This window comes from Erpetoichthys calabaricus, chromosome 1 (genome assembly GCF_900747795.2).
Source record: "Erpetoichthys calabaricus chromosome 1, fErpCal1.3, whole genome shotgun sequence".
Taxonomy (NCBI): domain Eukaryota; kingdom Metazoa; phylum Chordata; class Cladistia; order Polypteriformes; family Polypteridae; genus Erpetoichthys; species Erpetoichthys calabaricus.
Window position 1 is genome coordinate 91,360,568 of NC_041394.2, and position 24,268 is coordinate 91,384,835.

Consider the following 24,268-nt stretch of genomic DNA (forward strand, 5'->3'; position numbering starts at 1 on the left):
AAGCCACACCAGCAGAACAACTGAGGTTTCATGAAAGTTCTGAACAGACTGTGAACCTCGATGTCCACTTCAGGACAAATCAAGTCTATAGAAATGAACAAAATCGGTTTATAGCGAGCTTCCGATGTCTTGTTTGCTGTGTGTGCCGATGCTTTAAAATACTTTGTGGCGCACCAATTACTTTGATAACAATGGAGAGTCAGGAGGTGCCTTTGTCATTCAAGGCGTGATGTCCTGTGCAGTTCCTTCAGCCAAGAGCACCGATTGTGGAGGGACAACTGTGGGGTCCCAATGGCCACCTTCCTGATTAGAACATTTCAGCCAGGAAGTCCTGAGATTTGTTTGGTAGCTCCCTGTGGACCATCTGCGGGATCGTGAAACATTCATGGAAGTCTTTTAGAATTTATGGACAACTCTGAATGTGTTTGTGTAACCAGGACAAGTTACAACTGATGGTGAAATGGAGAACACACTCTCTTGATTCACTTTCTCTAAAAGCTAGCCGTTTCTTTTGCACCCAATTATTCTTGAGTACAAGTCTGCCATTCAGCCTTTAGGTCAACCGAAGCTGACATTTCAAGACGGGCATGTACAGTTTTGCAGATGAAGCCCCACACATCTACCGAGATGCTGTGTTTTGTGTCTCTTTATTTGGTTGTCCACTTTACAGCTCACAACTGCAGGTGGGAGGCCACTGCTGGATGACAAAATGTCGTAACAAGAACACATCAAACAAAGTGAGCGTTTCCTGATCCTCAGGGAGCAAGTTTAGCTCTTTCTGTTCTTGTAGAGTTTGTCAGATCTGGCTGATCCGTGCTGACCATCCATGAAGCTCACTGCAGTGTAGAGCTGAGGTGAAGCCGCTTGATGTGCAGAGAGATGACACAGAGCCGCATACACGTGAGGACAGAAAGATAACATTTTATTGGACAGCTAGTAAAAGCAACATGCAAATTAAAAGCACATTTACGCTAAGCACAGCGACTGCCCAGCAAAGCCCACCTCGCCCACCACACTCCAGCCTCACGCTTCCTCATAAGCTTAGGACCCTGTTGAATAATGGATGCTTTACCAGTTGTTTTCACAAAGCCAGCAGGAGTCTGATTGCCAAGCTTGGTGGTCCGCACCTCCCACCCTGCTTTGTATTCACTTCACATTTATCCATTTTGACGTCAGACTGCTACACTCTCCTCCACCATGGCCGCCGTTTTGTGTCTGCTGGCTTCCTTGAATGGAGGCCAAAGCCCACCTTGGATTAAATGCTTTCATTTATTGGTGTTATGGGTTCACTTTTGGAAATACCCAGAAGGCTGTGCTTCACACAGCTATGGCATCATTTTCCAAATTTAATCATAAATGAAATGAGTTCCCTTTAGTGAGCTGATGCAGGTGTGTTCATTGTGGTCTGAGATAATGTAATCCGAGGTTTGTATGGAAACAACAACTCATGTGGGACACTTCAGTGACAAAGGGAGCCACTCTGCTGTGACTCTTGACTGCTTCATCCATGTTGTGAGCCACAAGCCATTTCTGAGAAACCATCGAGGACAAGACGTGTGGCCAGAGCGTGTCAGCATGGGATGTCTGGAGGGATTCGATTGACTGGAGAAAATGCTAAAGAAAGTGCGTAAAGGCTGAGCCCGGATCAGAGTGGGAGGTGAGCCCAAGGCCTTGGGGCCGAGCGTTGGAGTGACACTCATGAGCTGGCTGGCTGGAGCGAAAGTGAGCACGGTGGGGCTCGTTTCATGTGGAAACGGAGTTGAACAGTGCAGAACAGAGGGAGGGCCCATGTGGCTCAGTGGGACTGTGCAAAATGCAAAGAGGAGGCTTAGGGACACAAAGACACTCGGCACTAAGGAGCTCACGGGGGTCTGTGCTACGGGCGGCAAGAAACAACACAAAACAGCAGAAGGGGTCTCTTCTACAACACCACCTGGCTGTCTTATTTCTTGTGTCTCTCATAAGTGGCATACCAAGGACAGGCCATTCTTTTTTTTGTTCACATTCTGTTGAATGCCATCTTGGCGAGAAAAGCTAAGCAGAGCAAAGGGAAGCTGCAAGGCACAGAGGCACCCCCGTTGGCCGAGCCGCGGCCCCTGCTTCTGTCCTTATGGGGTCCGTTGCAGTCATCAAAGAAGCAGCAGTCCACTTTCACGCCAGCATTGCCCTGCTGGGCCTTGTCACAGAACGACTTGTAGGAGCACGATTTCAAGATGGCGTCTGTGAAAAGAGAGCAGAGTCAGTGCGCTGTCTCCATCTTATTTGTGACATGATAGCTAATGCTGATGCTGAACGAGCGAATCCTCCACTTTCTAATTGTCCAACACTCACAAAGCAAGCGCTGTCCTCTGCTTATTCCAGATATTTCCTTGTAGCTCCTTCCAATTTATTTTTGTTATGGACTATTTAAAAACTTTCCACAATGCCAGGGCTTGCCTGAGTGCTGCAGCTGATGGTGCTGGAGGAGACCACCTTGATCAGCAGCAGACTTCAGAGTCCTCCTCCTAACACTCCTACTCTGGCACAGAATTAGAAATATTTAACAATCAAGGCGCTATAAAGCACACAACCAAAGCACAGCACTGGCCATGTGGGCAGCATGAGAACCGTTAGAACAACGGTGACGAGAAACAGGCCGCTCAGCCCAACAAGACGGTCCAAACTAACATCAACTTGAGATCTGATGGTCCCTAAAGTTCCACATTTCTACGGGTCTTCTGTGTGAAGAATAACTTTAACAGTTGTGTAAAGTCGTAACAGGTTTCCAGCCCTGTCCCTGTCTTCTTGTTGCAGAATTTATTTTAAAGTAACCGCAAATGTCCTCTGTGCTAATTCCCTACATAACATTAAACACTTCCAAATCCTGTCACCTCCTAATCTCTTAATTCTCTTAGCCAGTTAAAGAGACGCCAGAACTTACTGGGCCCGGTGATGGTTGAACATGCGTCGGCCTGCTGCGGGCAGCTCTGAGTCCCTTGTCGGTTGCACTCCTCTTCGTTGGCTGCAGCACACGTGTGACACTTCAGGCCATCGCCTTGGCAAAGTGAACAAGAAAGAGCAACTGAATTGAGAATAAGCAGCACACACAAAATCAGAGGAACAGGAAAGGTCAGCCGAGGAACACACACCTCATGGAAAAGACCAAAAGGACAAGAGCTGGGGAGTGGAGTGGGGCCACCGAGGTCAAGAAATGAAAGGGAACTGAAGACATCGGCCTCTTCCATGACAAGTGCAGCAGACGGTAGGGTCAAGAACGGTCAGTACGACTACCGCAGGCCGCTCTGGGACAAGAAAACCTCACTGACAAATGGAGCAGTTCACACACGACTGGAGGCAATGAAGGAACAGGCCACACAGCGAACCACATAAAGCAGAACATTATATCTGCTGTCTAATAAAACACTGCTCTGTGTGTGTGTCTCCAGTCCCTCCAAGCAGTTGGGTTAGTTCGTTCAGTTTTGGTGGCTCTGGGGTAGGGGTGACAACATCAAAGTTGAGACTGTTTTTTAAAAACGAGTTAAAATGGAGCACTTCAGTGACAAAAAAATGTAAAATACGTTGAGTCGCTCAATACTAAAGCGGCACAACCTGAGTCGCCTTCAAAGACAAGAATTCTTCACAAGAATATGAATGACGTTCTCAGAGCAGGTAACACAGCCCGTCTACCTCAAAATGACAGAATTGGAGAAGGTTTCATGTGAGTGTGATCGAGAGGGGGGACGCATAAGGATACTGAGGAATGGCATACGAAAAACTAAGGGTACACACTAAGGGTACACATAGGGCAAGGGATATCCAGCAGTTCGACACTTATTCAAGTACCTGTCTTTAATGTAGCCTATTATCTGGTCTATGTCATTTCTAATCTGTTGCCCTGCATGAACCTTCGTTACCTTCCTCGATATCCACGCCATGACGTCTGAACTTCTCTCAATTTTGTTCTCAGACTGTCATTTCAAGGCGCCTTTCAATGTGACTGTCAGCGTGTATTCTACACCTTTACTTCTTGTGTGGCTCCAGCTCGCACTTCCTCTGTTGGATCACATGACCTATGCCAAACCAATCAGATCACTTTAAGGGACACGACACACACCTTGTATAGTAGGCAGGCAGAGTTTTGCACACTGCCAGTAGACTGGGTTCAGATCCCAAACACTCTCTGTGTACGGTTTGCTTGTTTTCCCCAAGGTCTAGACTGGCTCAGAGCTGCTCGTTTCTTTTTTCCCCCCAGGCTGCTGCCCAGACAGACTTCAGCTTCCTGCAATCCTAAAAGTAAAAAGTGCTTCCAAAAATGGAGGCATGGGTTGTTGTCCCTTAAGTCAAGCTGGACAGGCCATTTCATTTTATACTGTAAATCTGATTTCATTTGGGTGGCACTGCTCCCTCCTCTTGTCTAGCTGTCCTCTTAGCATTGTGGCCCTGCGCTTTCATGCTGATCAGTCCATTTTCTATCCCACTTTGACTCCCAACTGGGATCCTTCCTGTTTTTTCTTAATTTCTACCTGCAGTCCACAAGTGGCGATGCCAGATTGGTCTGTTACGAACGAGTGTGCCCTGAAATGGCCTGGCATTGCACCTACATTTGGGTCTCACACCCAGTACTGCCAGGGTGGGTTCTTTATTAAACAGAGTAAAAAAACGGACTCCAACTACTCTCCTCATCCTGAAGACATTCTCCCAGAATACTCACTGTGGATGGCCGCACAGGTGATGACCAGCAGAGTCAGGAGCAGCTGCATGGTTTGGATGTCCAATGAAGGTCTACAGAGGAAATGCTGAAGTCCTTGTAGGCGGCGATGTAAAAGCTAATCTGCTGTCCTGCTGATAATACACTTAAAAGATGAAGGGCAGTCCACACCCTCTGACGACAGGACAGGCACAAGCAGAAAAAAATGATGGAGAGGAGGTGACAGCAGGAGACGTTCAAGGAGAACTGCAGTCTTGTTTGTTAGCAGGCCACCATGATGATACGATTTGGAACAAGCACGGTGTCCTCCGTCACCCGCTCAGTGATGTTCAGAAAGCATTCAGTGCGACTACTGAGGCGTTTCATTAAGGAATTCGGAAGAAAAGCATTAAGACCTGGATGTGGATGAGATTATGTACCGACACCTGCTGATGCCTTCAAACATGCTTATGGTGCACTTCTGGAGGTCATAATCCTCAGGTAATCAGTTACTTGGGCCACTGTCTCTTCCAGACTGTCACTCAGAATCTAACTGATCTGGTAATGATGGGATTAGAACAAACACAAATAAGCTGTCCATTTTTATAGGTCTGTATGAACAAATCATACAAGCTTTGCAGAAGCACAAGTAGAGATTCATTTGAGCCTGTAAATCTTCTGCCGGCAAAGCAAGGACACCATTATGTAATTGGGTTAGTTACAATCCTGGGGTCAAAACAAATTCCACTCACCTGTGACAGAGCACCAGAGTAGGCGAGCTGTACATTAAGGGGCATGGAGGACATAAAGCAGGACTGATGCCCCTAAAGCTGCTCATCACCAACAGGGAACTACAGCAAACTCCACCTGATCGCAAATGGAAGCACATGGAAATGGGCACAAATCATGTCCAGGGGCATTCTAAGGTATCGGGCATCAACTTCACTTCTAAGGCTCCACAATACATCTACACTATAACTGCTGCTGTACACCACAAGACCACCCCACTGCCCCCCTGCTTACTAGCTGACTGTTATTTGGCATCTGAAAGTCACTCCAGTGGTGCCACCTGAAATGCTCATAGCTAGTTCTGTTACCTATTTCTGTGAGATTTATGATGGACAATGCTTGAACCACAGGGATGGTCATTTTGTTAAGCCCAGCACAGCTGTAGAAACTACACTGTAGAATTGAGCCCACCATGTAGGGCTGGTTACCCAGCACTGCTGGGATGGAAACCAGTGGCTCAGAACAGGGTAACTGGGTTCAACCAGTCACTGCCTTCTACAAGCAGTGCTCCATGTTTCTTCCTAAACTAGCATTGTGGCATTTAGAGGTGACCTACAAAGCAACTTTGAACAGGGTGGTCTTGCAGAAACTGACCTCCATGAATGGTTTATTGTAGTAAAAGTGAATGCACCTCACTAGATAGATAGATAGTATCTATCTATCTATCTATCTATCTATCTATCTATCTATCTATCTATCTATCTATCTATCTAGTGAGGTGCATTCACTTTTACTACAATAAACCATTCATGGAGGTCAGTTTCTGCAGCTAAAACATTCCACATTATGAAGGGAAAACTTTTTGTCAGTGGACTGGATAAAACTAAGGTGTTTTTTTCTAAATTATAAGTAACTCATCACACTGACTTTCTTTTTTTACTTTTCAAATGCTTTGTGGATGCTACGGCAGATAAAGGGGTGAGAATTTTTTTTACCTAAAACATATTTTGTTGAGCCATTACTGCACCCAGCACACCGAGTGTACATTGATTATCTGTTATGTACTTTGGAGGTCAGGGTCCATCCATTTCATTTCTTCATACACTACATCAGACTAAATCATGTCGACCCAGACAATGTTAACCAGAGCTCCACACTATTTTAATGAGCTTTCACTTCTCTGATGGATGTTGTGCAGACGTTCATAGATAGTAGCAGTTGTTCTTTTGTTTAGGTTGTGCACGCCTTTATGTGACCTCGCCTGTTCAAATGTCTTTCACAAGAAGGATCAGCTCAGCACAACATCTCTGCCTGCCTTGAGTTTTAGGGGATCTGCCGGCTTTATCAGGAAAGACCTCAGACAGGATGGCCCGTCCACTACAGTGAGCACCGTTCCAGTCACTGAATGTCCACCTCACTACACTCTACAAACCCTCCTCGGGACACCCAGTGTACAGCCATTGCTGCTCTCCATCTGCTCTCGAAGCCCCACAAAGCCATTTAATGGATGCTGCTGCACTGAATGACAACACCAACTTTAATTAGGAAATAATGAAATAACCAATACTGCCCAAGCCCACCTAATTCAATGGCGTGGACCCACTGCACTTGTGAGGCTTCCTGACAACACAAAAACAAAATGAGGGCTAAAACATTTTTATTCAGGCAAAGAGATATGGAAAAAATATATATAAATATATATAAATATATATATTAGTAAAAACAAAACATTTCATTACATCTGATGAATGTCATAATTTTAGATGTATTTATTAATGCATATTGGAATATATTGAATGTACATAGTGAGATGATTGCTGTCCAAAATAAAATAAAATTTTGAAAAAAAAAATCAAGCCGTACAAGCCAACTTTTAGATTATATGACAGTATGTTTGGCACAAACAACGACAAAAAGCTCAGGTCAATAATAAAAAACATGACGCACTGCAGTGCTCAGTCTCGTAACCAAAAACCTTCATCATTAGCTTGAACACAGTGAACACACACAAACTGCATGTGTTTGCTCTTCAAAAGCAAAGATTGTTATTTTAGACCTCCCACGTTCCATTTGTCTTCCTACAGAACCTAACCAGGTTACTGCCACCCACACACGAAATCAGTAACTTAGCCCATCACTGAATCACAAATCTGCTGACTCTCTTCGGATGTTGAGCTCATGTGTGACAAACAATGGGCAGGAATTACAGGTGTCATCCAGTGAGGTGACAGGGGCCCACCAAAGTGTGGGCAGCCTGTCTGATGGATGAGGCACAGCCACACACTTGCATTAGCGTATCAACAGCCTCAAGTCATTATAAACACTGCACTCTAAGACGACTGACATGATGATGGCTCTCTTTCCAGCCATCGTCCCAAAGGATGACCACCTGTACGGACTGTCGTTGGGCTGCCTGCACTTTAGCAACGAGCGTCAGTTTGCTGTCTGTAGATTTCTAGGAGTGTTTTTATACACCATTGCTAGTTTAGGTGGTCTTGTATCCTCTGATTAAATACATTGTGACTAAAGCGATCAATCCACACTGAGCAAACCTCGTAGGCACCCAATTGCACCAGGCAGAAAAATGTCACAAAAGCACAATGGCGGTGGGGATACCGTCTGGCAAATCCAGAGTGACTTTGCACAGATCGGAGATGCAGACTTTTTGAAGGTTTGCGTCATATTGTACAGACACTTGTAATTTGTTTAATTTACTCTGTTTAAGCATTTCAATAATGGCTGTCTGGTAAGCCATCTCATATTCCCTCCCTGTTGAGTATCCCTTAAAAGGCAGAGATATATTTTGTAATGTATCTCACAAGGAAGACAATGGAGTGAATACTTGGAGCTCTGCACACAGGTATATTTAATCTTCTGCAGCCTGTGAAGATAAATGTGCGGCCATCCCTTCTACGCTTGGCCAACAAGCTTTTGTGTTTAATGAAGTTGATGTTTAAAGTGAACGGCTATTACAGTTCAAGAGTTTGGTTATCAGCTGGAGCCTTTAGCAGTTAACAAAGAACATCACTGAAAAATGGATGATGCTTGATTGAATCTGGATTAAAAGGCAGCTTTAAAAATTGATACTGACATCTCATTTTCAAAAAAAAAACTCTTGCACTTAAAATGCTAACACATCTATCACAGTCAAATACGCAAAATAGGCTTTCAGTATGGCAGATATGGACAGATAAAATACATCATAATTCTATTTACATTTTATATGCATTTCAAAGTATTGGCAACACATCACTGCAGGTGCATGTTTTCTCTTCTTAGATAGAGTAGCAGCAAACTGGTTAAGTAAACAATGGTGATTGAGAAAGCAGTGTGGAGAGACAGGACTTGTCACGATACTTCCATAGCCCACGGGCGCTATTTATTCCCTTTTTCTATCACTAAGGACACCCACTGGCATTACAGGGATGTTTTAACAATTCTATTCGTACAACAAATGTCTCGCAAATAAAAAATATTGTTTTGTGACTTTGCAATAACTACTATGTTATTTCAGCCTGTTTCACCTCTTCTTATAGGCTCAGAGCTCATTTCCATGGTTCATGAATGGAGGAGCACAAGGGTTTGATGTGACTCAAAGTGCTATACTGGAAGGGCCCTTTTGTGTGGCTAGCTAATCTGGGTACTTTTTACTTGTTTCCAACATGATATTTCAGGAAGCTGATGACTGAACAACAGCCTTAGATTTAGTCGGTTTTCCCCAGTTTGGCAATCAGCTCATCACAGATTTTCGTAAGTTCTTCAATTTCTTGATTCTGGAATAAACAAAGAAAATATTTTACAAGACAAGGAAAAACCAAATCAGTAGTAAAGATGAAGAGACCACAATCCTAAAGATGAACGGTAAATGAATTGTTCATACGAGCAAGAATGGGTGTGTAAATGAGAGTTCCCTGTGGTATTCAGCTTGGCACTGCTTCCTACTTTGATCCAGATGCTGCATGGGGAGGCTTCTGCTCCCTGTATTTCCAAAGAAGGCTGCACACATTCATTAAATGGATTGGATGTATTCCCCCCGTTATCCAAAGCTTTCTTTTTGCTCTCCACAAAAAACTAATAAACCACAGACTAAACACAGATTTACGCCACATTTCTTGTCTACATGAATAACGTCTTTGGAGAACTGCTTTTTTTTTTGGAGTACCCACTGCTACATTAAAAATAGTAATATTATTTTAGCTTTTTGCAGGAAACATTGGTGTTTGCAAAGATGGTTTACATTCTATCGAATATTTTGGTGTTATAAGTTAGGATCAGCAGACAAACAGGAATGAAACCCAATTAGATAGATAGATAGACAGACAGACAGACAGACAGACAGACAGACAGACAGACAGACAGACAGACAGACAGACAGACAGATAGATAGATAGATAGATAGATAGATAGATAGATAGATAGATAGATAGATAGATAGATAGATAACTTTATTAATCCCAAGAGGAAATTCACACGATTAAGCTGTTTATTTTAAAATGCTGTTCTTTTTAACTTAAAAAGCCAAATTGGGAGAGTGTGAGAAGACTAAACAGTATTGTTTTTATTCAAGACTCTGGTGAACTATTGCAAAAGGTTTTGTGAAAAATCAGTTTGCACTTTATAATTCACACAAAATGATGTTCCAATTATTTTTTTAAATTATCAGTAAATAATGACGATTACAGTTTAATCCAAAATAGTGTGTGGGGATCAGAACCAATCACAGACTCAGTGTCTACAAAACAGGAACCAAACACGCACAATACATGGACATAGTCACACCTATGGACACTCGTCAATATTAAGACAATTTAGGGTCAACAGTTAACCAAGTGGAATGCTTTCCCTTTAAAGAGTGCAAGATGAAGTTGTTTTGCCAATTGTCCATTGACAGTTACCATCACTGTCTGTCCTCCAATTCTTTTTACATCACTTTGTGAATTGAATCAAGTTCAACAGTGCTGTAAAAGTGTATGCATAATATTTTAAGTAAAACATACAGATTTTGAAGAAAATACTGGCTCATTACTACAGTATCTGTTCTTCTGCTGTAGCCTGGATTTCTTACATGTTCTATTCCAACCAAATAATGAAATATACATGCAGTAATTGATATCAGAACGATAATTAAATTACAAGTTGCATATTAATGTAAAGTGTATTAAAATAGGTAATTCAGTATGAAATGTTTGCATCCAAAGCATTCAAATATTTTTTAAAATATCTTGTTTAAAATCTATTTTAATTATTTCCCTCTCAGAGAAAAAAGTACTTAAATGTTTCAGATATTACTATATTGCCAGTTTTGCCTATTTATGACATAAAAACAAAAAGTGAAATGTAATGCCAGAATAAATATTAACAGAATCATTTAAATTATAGAAATATCATGAGTCTAACAGAAATATGCAAGATTCAAAGAGTTCATTTTTATATATACTTTACAAAGTTTCAGTGAAGTATGCACTCACTTTTTGTTGCAGTGCCCTCTCCAGGGAGTCCACTTTCATCTGTTCTTTCCTCAGTGCAGCATTTAATGCCATACTTTCAGAATTTGATTTTGCTCTTACTTGAGCAATTTCTTCATTTGCCCTGGGGAAAGGTAGACTAGGCTGAATAATATGCATACAAATCTGAATAACAAAAATTATAAATTAAACGCTTACACCTTCAAATGGCCTGGTCAAATTGCTTACAATAATAATAATACTAATATTAGTTACATCTGACGGATAGTCAGAACATGTATTGTTCTATTTGTAATTGTGGATTTCTTTATTATGCTCCCTTCTTAATGCGACATACTTGTCAAGTTTCTCTTCAGCATGAATCTTCAGTGTGCAATAGCGTTGTTCTTCCTGCTTCACTCTGGCCAGATAGTCCTGTGCACACTTTTTTAAGACTTCTTCATTCTAAGAGGAAAAAAAAAACATCAGAGAGGAACACTATTCCTGTAGTCTAAAGTGGAATCACTGCATAAACATTAAGACTACACAACAGTTCTTTTGTAGAATTAAAGGAATTAGACATAAGATGTTTGGTTTTTTTGCAACAAACTTTCGAATAACCTTATCACAGTCAATACAAAATTTTGTTTTTATTAAGCTGAAACATAATATTGAAACTTATATTAAAAGAGGAATATGCAAATAGAAGACGGTCTAAGGTAACAGTAAAAAAAAAAAAAAAACATTAAAGGTACACATACAGTATCTATGGAACAACAGAAGTAGCCCATTAAACCTTACTAATTAAAAACTGGAGTATTAATTTTACAGCTAAATTAGAATATTGATAATATAGAAGCCTCACACAAGGATACAGTCTAACAGTTACACAAAGTGTGTGTGACAGAGTTCTGTGAGTCTCCACTACAATGTTAACAATAAAGCACCTTCTCAAATGCTATCACAAAATGGTTAAAAATGAGTTCAAAACAGTCCTTCACGACCGACAGTTTTGCAATGGCTAACAGTAACTGAAGTAGTAAGAGAACAAACTGGAAGACTATTATCATTATAAATCTTTGCTACTGATGATTTGGCTCATTATCACTCATCAAACAGATGAAGAATGAAGTTGTAACTCCTGGGCTCTTTTATTATGAAAATAGCTATACTTTTCACTTATCCATGTTAAGTCTGTTTTTCTCATTTTGCTAAAATGCATCGATTTGTAGCTCTGCATACACACCATATTAAAATACCTTTTTAAATCCTTCCAAAATTCCCTTCATATTCTCATATCTCCTGAAGAGGTCAGAGAGAGAGCGCTCTACAGAGTTAAGATCAGCAACGGCCTGGTCTTTTTCAGCTGTCAGCTGCTGGATGCTTTTCTGGGATGCTGAATTTTGTCTCTGTTCATCCTCTGTGTTGAAACAAAATATGAGCGTTTAAAAATTGCAGACTTGTGTATTACGTGCAATAAATGCAAAGAGAAACATTTAACTGATAAATTTGGAATTAATGAAGTCAAAGTTATTTCTTCACAATCATGGGAAGTTTTAAAGAATACCTAGCTTGCTCATGCACTTTAAAGTGGAGGTGAAGGGTACCAGGGTCCAAATGTGAAAACCAAAACCTTAAACTTATAAAATAATGTCCTGTCTTGTACTGAACTAGGTCTTGCGTTTGTACATATATTACAAAACAGCGTTATCCATGTTATTTTAAAAAGAAGGAAAAAAAAGCAAAACATTTTGTGAAATTTTGCCAATTTAAAAACAGGTCAGCTTTGAGCTTCACCTCCTTTGCCACAGCTCTTCAGCCCCAGTGGTGCTGTTTCTTTCAGGATATACTTTCTACTTCAAAAAAATCACTTCCAGGCATGATTACTAATTAGTGAATGGTGATACCCAGATGTAAATTGTTGTCTCTATTCTGTAGTCAACTAGACAATAATCATTGAAAAATGTCAAACTTGTGATTGCTCACTTGTATTTATACTTCTATATATAACCAGAAAAAAGGGGATGGATGTACTGTAATTTACTTCACAGCACTTGAAGAACTAAACTGTTTTGGTAATTGACAAGTATTACTGACACATTTCTGGTACTCAGTGTTAAAACAGGTGATCTTCCACAGGTAAACGCACTGACTGATACCAATCAATCCGCAAACATACAGGAAGAATGTGCACACTCCATGCAGACTCTGGCACTGTGAGGCAGGAATGGCAACTCTGCACTACCACTCTGCCTGTGTTAAACTTAAAAAGACTTTAACCAGATTCAAACTAAATGTATGCCTATTATGTCTGTTCAGCTCTTGTCATTTTATTGCACAGTATTAGCGTGCTCAACTTGTCTCTTACTATCTGTCATGAAACTACTGAAGCACATGCATGCACAATGATAACAACAGGGCAGGCAATATCTTTGTGAAATAACACAAAAAAATTTTTTTTGAGTGATGGGTTTGAGCTTTCGTATGGTACAGGATGTGTACCAGCATTAGGAGTGGACCCATGGGTAATGTTAAAACTCCACCCAGAATGGCTGCAACAAGCAGATAAGCAAACAGGAAATGCACGCTTTCCTAATGAAAATACTACCAAGAATCTGTGATAAAATGTATTATTTCCCATTTACTTTTGTTGTCACAAGCATGCCTCAGAAAAATGCAAGGCATGTTTTCTTAAATTGAAACCATTACTGCTTCAAAGAGGATGTCTTCGGTAAGCTTTAAGGCTTTTGTTTTTAAATTTCTAACCTGATACCCTTTATTTTCATTTTAACACACAACAGCAGGCTAGGTATTTTATTAAATATATAAAAATGCTTCACTTTAGAACACAATTTCATGTGACAAATGAATATATATCATGACTGTGAAGATATAACTTTGACTTGAAAAACAACAGACATATCTTTTAACTCAATACACTCAACTTACTTTATGGCTGCATGGGGCAGAAGCCTATACTGGCAGCATTGGGCACAAGGCAAGAACCAAATCTGATTGGAATGCATGTCCATCACAGTGCATTTATTACAAGAAAATGTAATATTTCACAACTTTGCAAAAGCATTCCCACTCTCACAATATCAACGCTTCACTTTAAAACTTGAGGTCAAAAATACTTAGGAAAATCTTTTAAAACAAGGGGGCTCCACCCCCTGCTCGCCTACCCCCGGTGTTGGGTAAACCGAAATACATTGATGAATGTATGAGATATATTGGAGTGCAAAGGTGTAGATGACGAACAAAGGAAGTATATTCATTACTCCTAATGAATGTTCACTAATAGTGGACTCATTACAGAATGCGTGCCTGCTTTGCTTCCGCAGTTTCAGACGCGCGTTGTAGGTGCCTGTGGAGCTCTTTCATTATTGAGCTGTGACTCCTTCGTTCTCGGTGGATCAGACTTCGCTCGCTGTCGGCGCCTGCGTACTATGTCTCCTGCGTCCATGGGCATGCCATGTACCTGCGTCCATATCCGGTTTATCATTCTCGGTTAGTAATATGGATTACACAAGCAACTATTAAATATATTCAAAGGAAAAAAACAAGGATTGAAGAACATAGACTGCTAATAATGTTATATGAATGAGTCAGCACTATACTGGTTACTGTGCAAACCTGCCCTGAATGTAAGTAACCTCAAATTCCTCTGGAGACCAACAGTCAGTTAATTTCATGGACACCAATTCAAAAGTTTACATATCCTCCATAAAGTATTATGTAAAAATACTTGTATTCTATTTAATTTTACATAACACATACATAAGGTGCCATGTTCATGAGCAGTTGACCTACCGATCATCTGTGCTATAGTTTTTTCATATTCTGTGACAATTTTTCTGAAAGAAACAAGAGAAAAAATGCTATTGTGAAACCTGTAACCACATTTGTGTTTACTAGAAACCACTGGAATTTAATGTCATACCTCATTTCTATTACTTCGTGTTTGCTTTCTTCATATTTTCTTTTCCATTCAATTGCCTCAATTTCTTTAGTTATGATCTAAAAATTGCAACAGTTACAGAAGACATTTTATTAAAAATAGTTCTTTGTGTTGTAAATTCCATTTTAATTACAACGTAAATCAGAGGTGCTTTTCAATCTTTTCTCCTTAAATTTGTATTAAGTCTGGTTTTAAAGTTTTCCAATAGACAAAGCATATAAAACCCATTAATTTTTATTCTTACCAGTACAATAGCTATGAATTAAATATTGTTCTGCCTGTTATACAGAAATTCACAAAATTTTGTTATCATTAACTACTTTAATATTAATATCTAAACAAAAAATTAATCAACATAACATTAAAAAGCAAACATGGATAAATTAATGATATTTCATGATCAGCCTCATTTTTATTATGACCATTAATACTATTTACCAATCCAACTTCATATGGAAATATTAATTTTTTGGCTTTCTTATTTTTTGCTGCCTTGTGAGATATAGAGAATGTTTTGCTTAAAGCAGTAGAACATTTCAATGAATTTAATAAAACTGAAGTGTATAAGGAACTTAAAATTATTTTATTAAATATGAAACTCCTTAAATCATTGTAACTAGAAAGAAGTGGTAAGGGACATTAACATTAACTATCTTAATTTGCAATATTGAATGGTGCCAAACAACAGAACACCAGAGAGAAAGACACAAAAGATGCCAGTAAGTAATACATATTCAGCTAGAAATGGATGCAAAAAGTAAAAAGACAAATGTAAATATAAAACACTGCTAAAATGTGATGTAAATAGATGTGGGGTACCTCTTCTCTAATAAGAGTTAGGACTGCTGCTTTGTCAGCCTCACTAATACAGATGGAATCCAAAACTGGGCTTCCTTTACTGTAGTTTTCAGATGATGACAACTGTGTGAACTTCACAGAAGAGGGATCCTCACCCTGCATTCGGGTTAAAAAGCATGAGCATGGGAAAGGCACTATATAAATAAAATGTATTTTTATTATTATTATTAAAAAGAAAAGACTTAAAGCTGACATCTACAGTTTTTATTTATAAAATTCTGAATTAATCTGAGCATTCCCCAACACACTAGTCATATAGCCTTATCAATCAGTGTCAGTCTTACTACTTTGGGGCATCATTGAACATAAGGCAACAATTAATCCTGGACAAGACAACATTCAATTGCACTTATTAAATAAATGATAGTCAAGCAATTCCTTTCCAGGCCAAATACTGAGATTTTAATAACTGACCTATATAATATGCTAGCTGCTTTTACGTGACTTCAGCTATTTTCACTTGGAAACAAAATATCTCTTTTCACCTTCATACACTAACTTCATTATATAATATGTTTGTTAATTCAAAGCAGTGCAATTTTACATGAAATATTTATATAAACTTAAAATGGGTCTTTTAATTGAAAAAATTAGCTCAGCCTACTCAAAGATATCAGATGCACCTACACAAGAAATGACTTACTTGTAAACAGGAATCTGGAAACACACCTGGGATCTCCAAGTCTGAAGATGTAAAACATAAGAAAGTAATTAACAAAAAAGCTACCAAGAAAAATAAAGCATTTATCATTCTGCAGTGTAAATGTGAGATGAGGGATAATAGTACTTTTTAGATTATTGTACCCCTAATCTCTTTATTTTACACATTAGCTTACCAGCTGGCTCAGAACAGAGGAAATCCCCTCAAATGTGTCTGCAAATTATTTTTTACATATACAGCTCCTTGTGTTTCCATTTTTCAACTATTGTGATAAGAAGTTTAATTATGCCTTTATATGCACTGTCTTCTAACAAGAGACACTCAATGACTGTCATCATAATATATTCTTTTCACCTTTAACGTCTTGCTTTCCTCGTTTGCAAAAAAGGAAGGTGTACATAATATATAAAATATGTTCTTCACCTTCACAGGAGACAGAGCTAAACGTGGCAGAGTTAAACATGCTAAGATTTACATTGGGTGTGACAAGGATGGATAGGATTAGGAATAAGTACATTGGAGGGTCAGCTCATGTTGGACGGTTTAGAGACAAACTCAGAGGGGTGAGATTGCATTGGTTTGGACATGTGCAGAGGAGAGATGCTGGGTATACTAGGAAAAGGATGCTAAGGGCAGAGCTGCCAGGGAAGAAGAAAAGAGGAAGGCCTAAAAGAAGGTTTATGGATTTGGGGAGAGAGGACATGCAGGTGGTGGGTGTAACAGAGGAAGATGCAAAGGACAGGAAGATATGGAACAAGATGATCTGCTGTGGCAACCCCTAACAGGAGCAGCCAAAAGAAGAAGAAGAAGAAGACGATTGTTATACTGGATTTAATTTGCCTTTTTTGACACTGATCAACAAAAATGCCTATTTAGTGTCAAAGTCTGTGTGTATAGGTCTCTATAAACTTTAAACTGTAATTTTTTTTCTAAATTCTTCTTTGCAAATCTGCTTAAGCTCTGTTACATTGTGTGAGGATCATAAGTGAACATCCCTTTTCAAGTCCACTCATATCTGTAGTACTAGGGTTTTGTACCGTGTTAGCCATTATGAATGTAGAGAAAAGCCAAGCAAAATGACACCTTTTATTGGCTAACTAGAAAGATTACAATATTCAAGCTTTCGAGGCAACTCAGGCCCCTTCTTCTTGCCTGAAGAAGGGGCCTGAGTTGCCTCGAAAGCTTGCATATTGTAATCTTTCTAGTTAGCCAATAAAAGGTGTCATTTTGCTTGGCTTTTCTCTACAAGTCCACTCACAAATCTTCAATTGCATTGGGATCTAGACTCTGTCTGTTCAATGGTTTATAAATAATCTACAGTATATGATATTTACAATCCATATTTAGAAAAAGCATTCAAACGTTGATAAGCTTGGTGATGAGACTTAACTGTTTATAATCTCAGTCACAAAGAAAAGCTCAACTTTGAATTCAATTATGTGGACAGTCAATTACAAAACAGACAGAGAAGGCCTGAGAGCTGGGGGAAATATGGCTAATCTTAAACATATTTTTGAATATGCCTACTGGGGATAATTTGTCTCTTACCTTTACCAACAGTTTTATTAAAAGGTGCTTGTATGTTAGAACATTCGAAGAACTCCTCGTCTATTTCAGCTTTTGTCTCTGATGGTCCTGGTTTGTAGATGGCTGTGGTTGATGCAAGTTTTTCTTCATCTGTTGCATGGCCCTCTCTGTGTGCGATGTCAGGAAGCTTTGATTTCACTTCATCATTCTCCTGTCATGTGAAAGGGAGAAAGTAATGAACTGTGTATGAGCATCATTAAACATGTATAATTCAAGAGTTAAGACAATGGGACTACTATAAACGTTTAAAAGGCCTACATATAAAGTGCCATTAATTTTTCTCTTCAATATATGGAAGGCATGCTCAATTGGATTTAAATCTGATGGCTGGTTTGGCCATTCAAGGATTTTCCATTTTTAGCTTTGAAAAATTCCTGTGCTGCTTTAGCAGTAAATTTGGGATTTTTATATTGTTGTAGTATTAAGTGCTGTCCAATGAGTTTGGAAGCATTTATTGGAACTTGAGAAGATGTTTCTGTATGCATAAGAAGTTATTGTGCAACTGCCATCAGCAGTTACATCATTGATGAAGATAAGCGTGCCAGTACCTGTGACAGCCATACATGCCCAAGCAATAATACCCCCAACCACCATGTCTACCAGATAAGGTGGTATGCATGATCTTGGGTAGTTCCTTTTCATTTCCACTCATTGCTCTTGCCTTCTCTCTGATACAGGTTAATCTTTGTCTAGACTGTCCACAAGACCTTTTTCCAAAATTCTGCAGACTCTTCTAAGCAGTTTTTCTTAAACTGTAGTCTGGCCATCCTGTCTTTGTGGCTAACTAGTAGTTTGCATCTTGCAGTGTGGCCTATTTCTGTACATTAAGTTTTTTGCAGAAAGTAGTGTCTGACATATACTCATCTATCTCCTGAGGACTGTTGCTGAGCTGTCAGACAAGTGTTTGGTGCTTTTTCTTTATCATAGTGAGGATTCTTCTGTCATCAGCAGTTAAGGTCTTCCTTGGCCTACCAGTCCCTTTGCAATTACTGAGCTCACCAGTGCGTTCTTTTTTCTTAATAATATTTCAGACAGTTGATATATGTAATTCTAAGGTTTTATCGATTTCTCTAATGGTTTTATTATTGTTTCTTAGCAACATAATGGTTTCTTTGACTTTCATTGGCACTGCTCTTATCCTCATTTTAAACAATGGCAACTACAGACTCCAAATGATAGAAGCAAGCCTAGGTATATGATACCTACCCTAATGAAGCAATGAAACACACCAGATTAATCAGAAATATCTGGGACACCAATTGTCCCAAACATTATGATGCCCTGAAATGAGGCAGCCATGTATAAAAAGTGTTTTAATTTTTATATGGTGTGACCGAAATTTATGCAAATACCCTTAAATTGAAGTCTGAAATATGAACTTTAATTCACATCTGAATTGTTTGATTTGTAACTTTAAAAGGGGTAAATAAAAAGTTATGCAGGCCACTATATGTCATAACTTTAAAGCTTACTTGTCAACCAACTAATTTAGAGGGTAACCACACAAAGGGAGCATATGAATTTGCCTTCAGTTATTTTTATAAGACACATATTTGTACCCACAGTTTGTTTGTGGTTGTTAATTACATACATGTCTACACAAGATGGGTTTTATTTTATATCTCAGTCTTATTAATTGTACTAACATTTATGGTTAGATGTTTGTAACTTGGTCATGATAGAAATTCATAAAAGAGAACAAAATAAAATGTAAGGTTAATTTGGTAAATTAAAAATAAAAGAAAATAAAAAGATCATGGTGGAGATGATTCTATTTGGTAGCCCTGAGACCATCTTAGTCTGTTCTGGCAATAATATACTATATGGAAATGTTTCTAAGAAGATTTATTTGTGGTAACAAATGTATTGGCAGCAGATCTTGTTTCCCTTGAAACATAATGATTTGTCCTCTGTAGATTTCCATTCATTTATACATCAGTCCACCCATTTTCTAATCCTGTTGTGATTCAAATTCAAGGACATGAAGGCTACCTAACTGAGAATATGGCTCATTATTACACTTTAATATTTGTACATTAATAATAAATGTCTGACAGAAATCTAACGTCACCTTTTACATAGATGCATTTTAACAATAGATATTCATGCTTATACGTAAGAAAACAAGTTGAAATATTACAAACACTAGCCGACGCCTGCCGTTGCATACGGCAGTGTAAGAATAGGAACGGAAAACGGTGAGAAAGGAATTCAGAAATCAAGAAGAAATAAATACTTCTTGAAAGACGCAGTTGTGCATAGGTGTTTTGGTGGAGAAGACAGATTCGAAGGATCTAACCCTAGAAAAAGCCACGTACAACTGAAGACTGGTATCAGGTCTGTGCTCTTGTCTTTAAGGTATCCGACAGTACATGTAGAATTTCCGGCCAAGCAGGATTACATGTGAAAGTGATAAATAAATCAGGCTTTCCGAATTTACGTACTATGGCCATGGCATCCAGATAGTTTTGTTGCATGTATCTTGGACTTCCTGGAAATGTGGACGGTAATATGATCATTTTGCCTACAGGTACATTGTTATTTTCAGCGTTTGCTTGCAGTGCGTCTGATAGTCCTTTCTATTGTTCCACACACAGATCTTGTTGATGTAATCTGAGATAGTTGAGACACGCGCCCTCTGTTTTAACATATGCATCTACGACGTACTGTTGGAATAGTTTGCTGCTGGAGTGCAAAATACTAAATGTATTTCTCATTGCTAATCTGTACGCGTAAAATTGGCATTGAGTAAGCCTTAATCGCTTGGCGGTTCCTTTATCGGGAACATGTTGTAAATCTTTGTGCCAGCCAATGTCTCCGTAAGGGAATAAAAATGGGTAAACCATAGGATCGCAATTCATATTTAGCATGGAAATCTGTATACAGGAGTTGCCTATGGGATAGATGCAAATGTCACTTTCAGCAGGCGGCTCACTATCTTCTCTGACAAAAATGCTGCAACATCGGTGTGACATGTCAGGGCATTGTATCACCATAAATCCTGCCTAGGGTTTTTCTTGAAAACCATTCATACAGATGGTGTTGGATTGGACTGAGTGATTTCATGCATGTGTTTGTATGATTTAGCAAAGGGGCTGATGGTTCTGAGCATGGAATCTAGCTGGAGAAGTAAATTTTCGTTGCATGCAGAGTTTGCTTTATTTTGTAAGCGTACTTTAGTAGCTTGCGCTGCGTCAAAAACATACAACTGTCCATATCCTGGAGAGGTAGAAGTGTTAGCGTATAGTGAAGAGATTTGGTGATAAATTTGCCCGTGTATTTTAAAACAGTATGGTCCGTGGCCAGGAGGTTGAGTTATCTGTGCACCCATGGAAGCAAATGCTAGAGAAGAGTTGTATTCTCGAATGTGTTCATGATAATTTTTAGCTTCTGATGTTTGCTGTGTAAGAAGCTATTGTAAAGACACAGGAGCCGCAGGCAGCATGGGGAAGGATTTGGAAGAGGACGAATAGGAATCGAGAAATGCCATGTCAGCTGTGTGTGGGCGTGACCGGTTTTGAAGTGGAAGTAGGACGAACCAGAAGAGAAATATATAGATTTGCAGTAAGTAAATATGATAAAAGAGTTTGTGCATGGTTCAATTGTATTGTTACGTTTAATGCTGTCAGCTTCAAAGAATACGTCCACTGAGTTTTGAAAACATATTGCATTCAGACTAACTACTTTAAAATTTTGTGTGTAGTTGAAACTATTATTTGCTCACATATGGACGTCATTGTTTGTAATCAGTCCAATGTAATCAATAAAGATCTTATTATTTTCATCTCACCTGTGTACAGATGTCCAAGATGAGTGACTGGTTTTCATACTTCTTTACTTTACATGCTCCCCTAAGAGAAATAACAGAAGAAAACCAAAGTTTAGGAGTTTGCATATACTGCATAACAAGTTATTTGTCTCCTCTATGTAGTTCTATTGTTGAAACCCGAAATGTAAACAATGAGTGCACCTGCTTTATAGGTAACAAGGTCCTGGAATTTAAAAAAAAGAAGATCTTTAAAGGTTAAGCAAATGCTTATCCAAATATGTTAGGTATAGAAAGCCAAATTTTCAGCAAATTATCAAAATACAGTTTTGTGAATGAATTAAAACTTGAATCATACAATGTTATGGTCCACTTATTGACATTTCAGTGACTGAATTTCTACATTAGTGAGACTTAAATATTTTAATTAAAAGAAACCACATTTTTGTTTATGTGCATGTCAAATTTATTTTCATTGTACCATAAGATTGCTGCACAATGTACTGTATTTTAGCTTTTACAAATTAACAAAGACTGAAATAATTACATTGAATAACTTGAATATTGTAAAAGATGAGAAAAAGATAAATATGTCATTTGTTACTGCTTTTCCCTTGCAGCTGGTGCTGGCAGGACATGCTTCAGGTCCTTGTAACCCTAAAATTTCTGTAAATGGATTTAGTGAACAGATATGTGATACTACTACTACTACATAAGCATTATTTTCCCTTTCCTACTACTCTCTCTCATCAGTCTCTGTTACTCAGCTAATGAGTACAGTGCTATAAGAATTAACAATGAAAGGGTGACCATATAGATAGAATACAGACAGAAATTTAACACAAAATCATACAAAGTCCATTAACATAACAATAACATTAAATTACGTATATAGCATTTTCATCTTGTAAATTGTGTAGCTCAAGAGTCATTTATTATAAGAAGTTAAAGAAAACATTACAATTAGAAAGATAAAATATTACAAGATACAAAAAGAATAAATATTTAAAAATAATAAAAACTAAATGAAAACTTACACAGTAAAGATAAACAAGTAAAATAAATGGTAGAGTTTCAATCATGGATAAATGTACTATTACCTAAATTTATAACATAACTCTGTATACTGTAACAGCATTCTTGAAAACAGTTAAACCAGTTAAAGGTATTGGGGATCTTGTCACAGCATAATTGGGTACAAGCCAGGAAACCATGAACAAGATACTAGTTTATGGGGTTTACACCCCATAAACACCCACAGGGGCCAATGTTGAATTGCAAATTAACTTTAAATGCACATGTTTAGAGACCTGGGAGGCAAACCACACTACATAAATGAAATCCTACACACAGAGAAATATGCAAAATCAATAAACAATGTACAGGTGTGGGATACGCACCTAAGATTCTGGATCTGTTAGGTGTCAATACAACAGATTACACTGCTCTGCTGACTATATAAACTCAAACTAAAATTGCTGAACTCAAAACTCAATTAGGAAAATAAATTTAAGCAAAAAAATTACTTGATACAGCTAAAGTATCAGTTATGACGTTAATACAACAATGAAAACAATTTTAATACTACTACTAATACTGCTAATAATAAAATAATACCTACCAGTACTACTACTGAAGGTGCTTAATAAACTTACTTAATGTAGTAAATCCAGGGTCAAAGTGAAGCTGAATATTTAGATATTTAGAAAATGAACATGTGAATATATCACCCTCCCACGCTTATGAATTTATCTAAACATCATTTTGTCCTTCAAATGACAGCAGATAGCAGTAAAGCTTTAACGAAGTTAATCCAAGCTATTTGCTCTTTTTGTATATCAAATATGCTTGCATGTTGCTTTTCCTCAATTCAGCCAATAACTAACTAGTAAGCAGAAGAGAGTCTTTATGTTGATCAAATTGATAAATGTGTCCTCAATGCAACAACACTCAGATCACTTAATATGCTGACTAATGATATCAGCCTTTAACAGCATGTAGATGTCCTGAGGTCTATATGGTGGTAATAAATAATCCTCAACCTCGTGTCAGGAAGGTACTGTAACATCAGATAATATCTGTAAAACACTCAATATCAAAACTATCACATGTAATGCTATTGTTATTTAATTGTTACTCCAATAATTCACTAGCTTTAGTGTAAATAGCAGCAGATGTAACGGTAGCTAGTGTACTGGGAAATTACATTTCTAAACACACCTGCAAGTAGTACAGTAAAGCATGAGCTGCTTCTCCATGCTTTTGTTTTTTCCTTTTCTGTGCTCCATAATGGTGCTAACTTAAAGCCATATCTCGCTCATTAATGGAAAATTATCATAACAGGTGACAGTACACAACATTAATTTGATCATTTTTGAAACCAGCAATAACTCCAACAGAGTTCAGCTATGGACCTCCAGAGCTCTGCTCCATTGAGGAGGTTGTCGATTTTACTTCAGTGAAATTAAAAGATAAGCTCAGTTACACTATGGTTAAGACTAAGGTTGTGGGAAAAGTTATCTGACTCAAGTCAAGTAAACCAAGTGAAAAAATGTCCAATCCACTGAGCTGTCCAGTGAAGTTCCTGAAATGCGGA

At 38.5% G+C, this 24,268-nt stretch overlaps 2 protein-coding genes across 7 annotated transcripts in view; both read right to left on the reverse strand.

Annotated features, from left to right (window-relative positions):
* Positions 1–897: 897 nt before the first annotated feature.
* Positions 898–5,304, reverse strand: si:ch211-113d22.2 (CD59 glycoprotein). 2 transcript variants are annotated; one of them, XM_051922426.1, is made up of 3 exons: positions 4,691–5,304; positions 2,921–3,061; positions 898–2,220 (listed from the first exon to the last, which is right to left on the reverse strand). In XM_051922426.1, the coding sequence occupies exons 1-3, from the start codon at positions 4,737–4,739 to the stop codon at positions 2,000–2,002; spliced, it is 411 nt and encodes a 136-aa protein (XP_051778386.1). In that variant the 5' UTR covers positions 4,740–5,304; the 3' UTR covers positions 898–1,999. The 2 variants fall into 2 exon arrangements, with proteins under 2 accessions (XP_051778386.1, XP_028659236.2); XM_028803403.2 differs by having other exon boundaries at positions 2,921–3,034; positions 4,691–5,293.
* A 1,836-nt stretch (positions 5,305–7,140) lies between these two features.
* Positions 7,141–24,268, reverse strand: part of tacc1 (transforming, acidic coiled-coil containing protein 1) — a 117,000-nt gene continuing 99,872 nt past the window's right edge. For all 5 annotated transcript variants that reach the window (XM_051922090.1, XM_051922083.1, XM_051922087.1 and 2 more), the window contains 10 exons: positions 21,697–21,757; positions 17,868–18,057; positions 16,302–16,342; positions 15,620–15,754; positions 14,783–14,859; positions 14,653–14,696; positions 12,099–12,259; positions 11,198–11,304; positions 10,864–10,984; positions 7,141–9,168 (listed from right to left, as the gene is read on the reverse strand). In XM_051922090.1, coding sequence (XP_051778050.1) covers positions 9,100–9,168; positions 10,864–10,984; positions 11,198–11,304; positions 12,099–12,259; positions 14,653–14,696; positions 14,783–14,859; positions 15,620–15,754; positions 16,302–16,342; positions 17,868–18,057; positions 21,697–21,757 — 1,006 coding nt within the window. In that variant the 3' untranslated portion in view covers positions 7,141–9,099. The remainder of the gene's footprint in view (positions 9,169–10,863; positions 10,985–11,197; positions 11,305–12,098; positions 12,260–14,652; positions 14,697–14,782; positions 14,860–15,619; positions 15,755–16,301; positions 16,343–17,867; positions 18,058–21,696; positions 21,758–24,268) is intronic.

What these genes read in the sequence shown, in the direction of transcription:
- si:ch211-113d22.2 (XM_051922426.1), bottom strand. Translation starts at nt 4,739, where the DNA reads ATGCAGCTGCTCCTGACTCTGCTGGTCATCACCTGTGCGGCCATCCAC. An exon ending in CACCTGTGCGGCCATCCACA is followed by an intron (nt 3,062 to 4,690) that starts GTGAGTATTCTG and finishes TTCTCAATTCAG; the next exon opens with TTGCTCTTTCTTGTTCACTT. An exon ending in TTCAACCATCACCGGGCCCA is followed by an intron (nt 2,221 to 2,920) that starts GTAAGTTCTGGC and finishes CTCTTTTCACAG; the next exon opens with ACGCCATCTTGAAATCGTGC.